At 43.8% G+C, this 9,474-nt stretch overlaps 1 protein-coding gene across 2 annotated transcripts in view; it reads right to left on the bottom strand.

Annotated features, from left to right (window-relative positions):
- Positions 1 to 9,474, bottom strand: part of CPSF3 (cleavage and polyadenylation specific factor 3) — a 31,416-nt gene that overhangs the window by 21,018 nt on the left and 924 nt on the right. For both annotated transcript variants that reach the window (XR_001941420.1, XM_018560007.1), the window contains exons 2-8: positions 8,543 to 8,606; positions 6,735 to 6,832; positions 5,296 to 5,424; positions 3,766 to 3,943; positions 2,616 to 2,705; positions 1,762 to 1,912; positions 857 to 1,032 (exon numbers count right to left, since the gene is read on the bottom strand). Coding sequence is in view for 1 of the 2 variants with exons in the window: in XM_018560007.1 (XP_018415509.1) it covers positions 857 to 1,032; positions 1,762 to 1,912; positions 2,616 to 2,705; positions 3,766 to 3,943; positions 5,296 to 5,424; positions 6,735 to 6,832; positions 8,543 to 8,606 (886 nt within the window). In the remaining variant the exon portion in view is untranslated. The remainder of the gene's footprint in view (positions 1 to 856; positions 1,033 to 1,761; positions 1,913 to 2,615; positions 2,706 to 3,765; positions 3,944 to 5,295; positions 5,425 to 6,734; positions 6,833 to 8,542; positions 8,607 to 9,474) is intronic.

Raw genomic sequence — 9,474 nt, forward strand, 5'->3', positions numbered from 1 at the left:
CATGACATTACCACCACCATGAGGCTCTTCTCCCCTCACGCAGCCGACGGGTCTACTCTCCCCTCACGCAGCCGACGGGTCTACTCTCCCCTCACGCAGCCGACGGGTCTACTCTCCCCTCACCCACCCGACGGGTCTACTCTCCCCTCACCAAGACGACGGGTCTACTCTCCCCTCACCAAGCCGACGGGTCTACTCTCCCCTCACCAAGCCGACGGGTCTACTCTCCCCTCACCAAGCCGACGGGTCTACTCTCCCCTCACCAAGACGACGGGTCTACTCTCCCCTCACCAAGCCGACGGGTCTACTCTCCCCTCACGCAGCCGACGGGTCTACTCTCCCCTCACCAAGCCGACGGGTCTACTCTACCCTCACGCAGCCGATGGGTCTACTCTTACTGTGACCAAACAATCTTGGATTGATCACTCTTAAGCACATCATTCCAGAAGGCTTGGTATTTGCCAATATGTTAAATGGCAAACTGTAACCTTGCTCTAACTAAGAGTTTTCCTAACACACTTCTCATGCAGGTTATATTGGTAAAATCTATTCTCATTGTAGATGCATGCACTTTAACCCCAACTATTGCAAAAGTTGCATAACAACCCGCAATGATATTTTGAGGGTTCTTGGAGACTACTTGTAGCATCAAACATTCAGCTCTTGAGCTGAATTTGCTGGGACATCCAAACCTGAACTTAGCAGTTGTGTGAAATCTATGCCACTTATAGATCATTTTTCTTGCAGCTGAATGGTCAGTGTAATTTGTTCAAGAATATTTAATGCGACAAAACAGGGAAATTGCGCATGTATTTCAGGGATGTAAAAGCATAAAAGCAGTATGTCAATATGAGACCTTAAGATTGCTGATGTGTTTGAAGACAAAGGGGTTGTTGATGTTGATCTGTTTGCGGATCTTGTCGTTCATGGCATTGACATAGGTCTGGTAGACAGCCATACATTTCTTCGCCAGGGAAGAGGCGTAGTAGATGGGGATGTCATGGAGCTCAGGGTGGTTCTGCCAGTATTCATCTGAAGGAGGATTATGCAAAAACATCAAATTGTGGAAATAATGATAGAATGCCAGCACAGAACATATATAATGCCAATTCCTTCTCAGGGTGCAACAGGAACATCCAAAATATATAAAGAGCACCTATACTAAAAGCTGAGAAATCACCAGTCTCTAGTATGAACTGCAAAACACATCCAAGTGTGGTGCTGCTGGCAGCACATGAGACTAATGACGGCTCGTAACAATACACTGGTACACAAGTATCAATACAAATGTTGCAAGTCAGAATTGTTCTCATTTGTCCCTCTAATGATTGAATCACAAGGGAATCTCTAGAGTTAAGGCCCTTTTTTATTTTCTGTGGGCAAGCAGCCAGCAAAACAACAAATGCATATAGCTGCAATAGCAGGAAAAAACACAACCAAACACTATACACCTTCCAATAAGTCTTCTCGCCAAATGCACAGCACATGCAGCCAGAAACAAGTGTAGCCTTATAAAGAGGTGCTTTTTGTCCCCCTCCCACCTCCCTATACCAGTGTGCTTTACTCTGACTTTTCTGATATATATACTTGTTTTGGAACACTGTGAAATAATGTATTGAAGCCAGAGGGTCAGTTTAACAGCGAAGCAACTAACATTTTCAGCAGAATGGAGCAATGGCAGCCTAAATATTTATTCTCAGAAATAGTTTACTTTGAATGCCGTTTTGCTATCTAATATTGCCTCTTTTATATAAACTTTACCCAATATCAACAGAAGCTCCTGTGCTCTCCCCAGAGCAAACACAGGGATGAGGGCTCTTCCTCCCCGGTTTACAATGTCGTGCACAGTGTTACAGAAACGTGCTTCCCTCTCCTCTCGCTTTTCATGTATGTGCGTGCCATATGTGGACTCCTGCAAACAGACACAAAGGGTTTTAGCACTCCTGCATAATAAAAGAAAAAAGTTAGTTAGCCAATCACACTACTTGTATTCTATTGTGTTTTTTTCAAAGCTAAAGTCCCACAAAAATCTTAGAGAACAACGAGGTGAGTGATTTGCACTCATTCTCATAGTTCAAGCCGACCTGTGACAATGAAACTGTCACACGTCGGCTCAACAGATCGGGGAGTGAACACATATCGTCGCTTGCTCACCTCCCTGCAGAGAGCGGTGACCGTCTGTCACGGCTCCCTGCAGGGATTTCCCCCTCCAGTCTCTGACCCTCCAGCGCTGACTGGCGGAATGGACGAGGGAGGGGGCGGGTACAGCTGGATCTGCCCCTCGATAGGCAGAGCCAGCTGTCACTCATGCAGCTGGGTGGATCTCGACAGTAATGTCGGGATCCGTCCCAGCTGCGGCGGTCTCAGTATACCGCAAGTTGTAGCTCGCGATATATTGAGCTTTGGGTGACTGGAGGACGCTAGTATATGTCATCCCGTGACCCTTAAGAGAACTATGGGGAAAAACACTTATTAGTCCCCATAGTTCTGTTTTAAACTGACCATTCAAAATTGAAAGAAATTATGAAAGATGCGCAGACATTTGGCTATGAATCATTAATGTCAATGCGACACAATGATTAGACCAATAATAAATGAAATAAAGCAATACATACAATAATGAGAATATCTGGCTTGATATTGGGAATTTCAGCAGCCATTAGATGTCTGTCCTCTTGTCTGGAGAAATCACCGGTGTACAGCAACTAAAAAACCAGAGGAAGAAAAAAAAAAAGAAATCTGAACAATGATTTTATTAGAACACAGAAAAGCACTTGTGTTGTTGCCTCTCATATCTGATAAAAGAATGAAAGATTGAGCAAAACATGCAGAGACTGAAAATTATTAACATATAGTTACATTTGGAGACAACACAGATTATGATACATGGCTAGACACATTATAAAAATGGGACTGATGTTCAATGTGAGAATTTAACATACATCTTTTATGGAAGATCAAAACCTTTTGCAGGACCGGATATGTTCCTATCAGCTGTTCTGCCATTTAAAGTAAGATTGCATTTCAGTATCCGCAAATGCTAATGAGGTGTTCTTGTACAATACTATGGGTTTGTGTTGGACGTGGCCTGACCTGGTCAGATAAAATGTTCCTTTAAAAGAGAATAGCCAAACTTTTTATTTTTGGCTTTAGTTCTCTTTAGGGTCACAGGAGGACATTTACCAATGTCATCATGTGACCCAAAACTCAGCATATAGTGGGCTACTACTTGCTATAAGCTGACAGAGCAGAGCCATGCTGCAGCCAGGAAAGATCCCAACAATATCGTTAGGTTCCACCCCGCTACCTGATTGATAGCTGGTTCTGCCTCCCTAGAGCCAGAGCCAGCTGTGCCCACCCCCTCCCGTCTGTGCCTCCAGTCCACGCTGGAGGAACGGGGAAGGGAGGGGGGAATCCGTGTGGGGAATAGTGACTAACAGTCATAGCTCTCTGCAGGTCTAGGATTGTGAGCAGTATGTGATCGCTCAGTTCTTGATCTATAGAGCTGGTGTGACCATTGCAGTGTCACACATCAGCTCTAACTATGGGGATGCGAACAGCATGAATATACAATTGTTAGCTGAGATGTAAGAGGAAGTACCCAGCAAATAGAAATAAATTGGCAGGATAGACCACTGGTTGCATTCCAATAGGTAGTTTAGAGCTGCGGGAGGGGTGCTAACATTGCAAAATATTCACCTGCAATTAATCTGTAGCAAGCCTTACAAATGATTGTTTTTTTTAAATAAGCATGTCATCACTCACTTTGACACCTGCAATTTCTATCATGAACATGGCAGCTCCCAAAACATGGCCTGCATGATAACACCAGAACTTGATTCCAGCTACTTCTTTCACTTCATGGAAATTGATGGTCTCAATTTTGTCCATGCTTTCCTCCAAGTCAGTCTCTGTATACAGCATGTCGTCTGCAGAGATATTACTGAAAAACAAAAAGCAAAACATCTGCATGAATGAATTCCGACATGTCACTATACATCAACAGTATCATTCTATATAAAACAGCAATTCTATCATTAAATATCATTGATCTCCAGTCACATGACTTTCCCCAGGCTCAGATGACATTGGTGTGCTGCAGGCAGAAGGAGGCATTTCCTTGGCCTCCTCTCCCTCGGTGATCAGACTGCAATATTGTTACTTTGTGCCAAATCACTAGGTGAGAGGCTGCAGCAGGGGCTGATCTGTTTCAGACATTTGAGCACATAGACAAGAGCTGTAAAGGCACCATAAGTTATACGACTGTCATCTCTGAGCCAGTATCTCAGTACAGGAAGTAGTTGCTAACCATAGATCATTACTGAACCAAGACAGCTCTCTCCTTCTGGAGAAAAAAGGAACAAGAAGGCATTGGGAAGGTACGGTGATCTCTGTAATTGTATTACAGGTAATAAATACCTAGAATTTGGGATGCACCGACACGATATTAGTATCGGTGCCAATGCAGAGTATTTGTGCGAGCACTCATACTCGCCCAATTCTCCGATGCCTAGCCCGATACTTCCGGTATCAGGAAGCTGGCTCCATGCTCCCTCGTCACTTGTGACGAGGGAGCATGGACCCGGCTTCCCAGCCAATCAGGAAGCCAGGCAGAGTGTAATGACTCGCTGCTGCACAGCTTCCTGATTGGTCGGGAAGCTGGCCAATCAGGAAGCCGGACGACATGTAATGACGTGACGCCCGACTTTCTGATTTGCCGGGAAGCCGGCTTCATGCTCCCTCGTCTCCTCATGACGATGGAGCATGGAGCTGGCTTCCCAGCCACTCAGGCAGCCGGGCGCCACCTCATTACACAGCGCCCGGCTTCCTGAAAGCCGGCTACATGCTTTCTCGTTACCTAGTGAGGAGAAGCATGGGGACGGCTTCCCTGCTAATCAGAAAGCCGGGTGGTGAGTCATTACCAGCTAATCAGGAAGCCAGGTGGCGAGTCATTACATGCCGCCTGGCTTCCTTAATGGTACTTCCGATATCGGTAAAAAATATCGGTACTCGTACTCGATACCGGAAAACCTGTATTGGTGCATCCCTGCCTAGAATACAATGACCTAGTATACATGCCATTGACATAGAAATATATATCTGATATATCTGGTGCACTGTGAAGGAAACATTTTTTTTTATTTAACAGTCAGCTCTACCCAAACCTGATATTCTGCTTGACTGCGATTCTTTCATAGCAGGATTCTCCAGATATCAAGTTCTAACTTATTGTATATTGCTACAAACCCTTAACTAGAGAAAACCAACAAATAAATAAATATTGGTGTAAATTACCTGACTTTGACGTAATCAGACAAGAGCCATCGGTATATGGCCTTAGTGGCATGCGTCATAAAAGTCCTGCCTTTAAAGCTTGTCTTCTGAAGAAACCATGGAAGAGCGCCACAGTGATCCAAATGGAAACTAGCAGATGACAGATAGAAACATTATCAGTATTAGAACAAGGCTTTTCTTGGCCATTAAACGCTAACATTTATACACAGAGTAAACTAATGTTAAAAAGATAACTGTACTTGTACCTCACCTATCCTAATCAGGCCCGACCCCCTCACCCAGCACCACTTCCAAGTCTCACACTTTCCTGTGCCACTCCATCCCAATCTTGGCATGCTTACAGCTATACAGCCTACTACTTGTATGTCGGTGGCTAGGTGCACAGGCCTTTCTGTTTTTTTTTAGTCCAGTAACCGATACAAATCTGCTTTAGAATGGTAATCTGTGCAATCTGATTGGTGACAATGGGCAGTGCTTCAACTTTCCAAATCTTTAGAGCTTCTATATCTAGAGAGCCTCATCTACAAAGAACAATTACGTAATCTAAAACTTATTTACCTTAAAATGCAGTCGCTTAATCACTATCTACAAAAGAATCAAATGGAAACTGTCAGGGTGGTAACAACTTAGGCAGCAATCGTAGGTCCCCCGAAGAGAACATGTAGGTACAGGTAAGGGGAAAGGAGGATTAATCTAAAATTCTGGAGGGGGTTCTTTACAGTGAGAGTGGGAAGCATGCTGTTATCACTTCCCCAGGTGGTAACAGCTGGAAGCATTGACAAATGTAGAAAAAAAACTTCTAGATGCCCTCCTCATTAAACACAACATACAACAGGGGTGGACAAATTAGTATGGGTTAGAGCCCATTCACACCAAGGCAGCTGCTGTTTCAGCGCGGAATAGAAGGGCCAGGGAGCAATTCAGGGTGGGGGGGCGGTTCGGCTTGTGCTGAGCCACGAGGTCGCATGAACAGTACACATTGCAATGTATGGGATCGTTCATGTAGGTGGATCCACTCCGGTGTGAATGGGGCCTTAAAAAGGAGAACTATGGGGTTAAGGCTTTTCCCCATAGTTCTCCTTAGGGTATGAATTCAGGAGCCAGTCTGTCTAATCCAGGAGCCAGCTCTACTGAAAACGATTAGAGAAAACCTCAAAAGATGGGTGCCAGATCTAATTTTTAAGGAACACTGGCTTACAGGGACAGGTATACTCTTAGAATAGGTAATGTAATCACACACACGACACACACGCATTCTTAGAATAGGTAATGTAGTCTGACACATACACACACGTTGGACTGTCTTTTTTCCATCTTTGTCTAACTTAGAATAATGGCGGTGGACCTCCGTTTTGTTCTCTAGGGGAAAAATTGCTCATGAAGGCACCATAAAGTTGAATCCATGTCTCTTATAAGCTCAACACAAATATTTTACTTACTGACTAATTAAAAGCAAATCAATCTCTGCAGGATCAATCAAATCAATATATGGGAGGGCGTCCATTCCTTCTAATCCGGGGTGAATCCCACAGTCCAGCTAAAAAGAACCAAGAAAATAATCTGCATTGTAAAAAGAATAACATGACATACTTGAAATTACGGCTCGTTTTCTCAGATTCATTCTACAACAGGTCACTGGTAAGACAGAAGACAGAGAGAGTGAATGCAAGACATGTATATCTAACTCTGGCTTCTTTAATGGAAGAAGAACGGCTCCTGGTTTGAATTTGGGTTTGACAACCAACTTCTGCTGCTGTGAACTACAAGTAAAAGAATTGATCACCGAAATATATTTTACAAATCTAATTTCTTTTAAATCATGAAAGTAGATAATCCAGTTACAGGATTCCAGTTACAGGATTCCAGTTACAGGATTCCAGTTACAGGATTCCAGTTACAGGATTCCAGTTACAGGGAGCAACGTGTTCAACCTAACAAAGTGTTGTGTGATGCTTTTCATGATTTCATATAAGTCTGTTTTTTTTTTTTTTAATATACTGCTGTAGATGTGCTGACCAATGCTTTTACTGGATACTTTCTGTAAGGAAGGGACACTGACCAGTCACTCTGACCTAAATCACAACAGATCCCAAGGAGAGGGGTGAGCAGACACTTTTACTTGATTTTAGAAGTCCCATCATTTCATGCCAGACACTAATGTTGACTTGTACTTAATCCAGTGCTAGAAGAAGACATAGTGTATGTGACTTGAAACTAAAACTGGATATACAGCTATTGAAATCCCTGAGGCCAATGCCATACCTTCTTCAGCTGCTTGCCGTCCGGCTAGCACTTGAGGGCGGGTGGATGTTTTTAAATGGCTTTTCCTGCTCCAACACACAAGTGGAAAAATTTGAACATCTTTGCAGCCAGTGACAGCTATAAAGCCACCCAATTGTTTGTATGGAACCAGGAAGTGTGCACCCCCTCCGCTGTTGGCTAAACTGGGCTCCGCTGTCCCCCGCTTGAGCCTGGAGCCGGCACAGCAGGTTTCTGCATTTAAATCAGAGGGAGATTAGCACACTTCCATCGGCTGATCTCCCCTCCAATCACTGAACCCGGAAGCCATGGGCATTACATCACGTCCGGTTTCAGCGTGTCACTTCTCCAGCTGCTGCAGCCAGGAGAAGAAGCTGATGAAGCACGATCTTTGCTTCATCAGCTTCTTCAGGCTTCCTAGGAGACATTAGGGGTCTAAAAAACTGCTGATGTCTCCATAAAGAGGACCTGTCACTGTATCTATGCTATCACATAGGAGGATTGTTATCCTCCTATGTGATAGCAATAAAGTTATGTGTAAAAAAAAAAAAAAAAAGTTTCAAAAATGAAGTTCACATATAAGAACATTTTTTGTTTAAAGTTCCCGCCCCCACAAACACACATCAGGTGTGTGAAATTACAAATTGCACCACACTTGTCACATAGCATTGTGAACATCAGAGTGTGTATAATAATTCTAGGGCCATTGATCACTGTTAACACTGAACGAAAACAGGGGGTTTTTTTTCAAAATTTTTGGTACTTTTTTTCCCCATTATATAGTAAAAACTAGAAACCCCAGTGGTGATTATATACCACCAAAAGAAAGCTGTGTCCCAAAAAATGATATAAAATTCATTTCAGTAAAGCATTCCATGACGGAACAAATGTCAGTCATAGTGCCTCTGAAAGATGGACGGGACAGGAAGCTAAACACCCCGGTCATCACGTGAATGAACACACACAGTTCCCCAGTAATTTAACTTACCATTATTTTTCTTCCTTTGAATTCTAAAATAATACATGACCTCCCAACTTCCTGTCCAGCTCCCCTGCAAAAAAAAAAAAGAGACATTTGATTGAATAGTGGACAACGACTTCTATGTACAGCATGTTGCTTAGACAGTGTAAATAAAGAACAAGCATAATTATTCACACCCTAGCTTTGCATGGTCTCAGAAGTACTGAATGTTTTATAGCTTTGAAGAGTGGAGTAGTTTTTATTGCTGTGTCCCCATTAGGGAGAGCAAAACAAATGGCAAACGCACTCATCAATTCGTTACCAGCTTTACAGCAAGGTGCACACGGGAGGGTTCAAACAGTAAAACAGCAAAAAAAGTTTCCCAGCACTCTTACCAGCAAGCATGCAAAAAAACTTGTCTAACCACTAAGGTTAAAAAGAGAGGTTTAGATACACGTCTTCTGCAGAAAATGTGGAAGCCGCACAGCCGCACCAAGGCACCTCCATATAGTGCGGTCCCAACTCTAAACTATGAGAGTCTCCATCTTGGAGTACATGGGGCAGAAGATTAGGGAGATGCGCCCTCTTTATTCGTCCTGGAGACCATTAGCCCTGAAAGTGAAAGAAATACCTACATTGAGGGTTGTCACCAGAACAGGAATAAATGGCAAATCTTCCAATGGGCACACTAGTTGTGGTGACCACCAGGGATTTCCCTCACTTTGAAGGGATCTCCTTCTTCATTTCTGTTGTTGCTATCGGACAGGAAGTGAAGGAGAATCTCCCTAATTGGACTATGGGGGGTACAGTCAGCGTACAGAGCACAGCACGGGCAGGGGTACAGTCAGCGCACAGTATGGGGAGGGGTACAGTCAGCGTACAGAGCACAGCACAGGGAGGGGTACAGTCAGCGTACAGAGCACAGTATGGGGGGTACAGTCAGCGTACAGAGCACAGTA

Source organism: Nanorana parkeri, unplaced genomic scaffold, assembly GCF_000935625.1.
Source record: "Nanorana parkeri isolate BGI_ZX_2015 unplaced genomic scaffold, ASM93562v1 scaffold425, whole genome shotgun sequence".
Lineage (NCBI taxonomy): Eukaryota > Metazoa > Chordata > Amphibia > Anura > Dicroglossidae > Nanorana > Nanorana parkeri.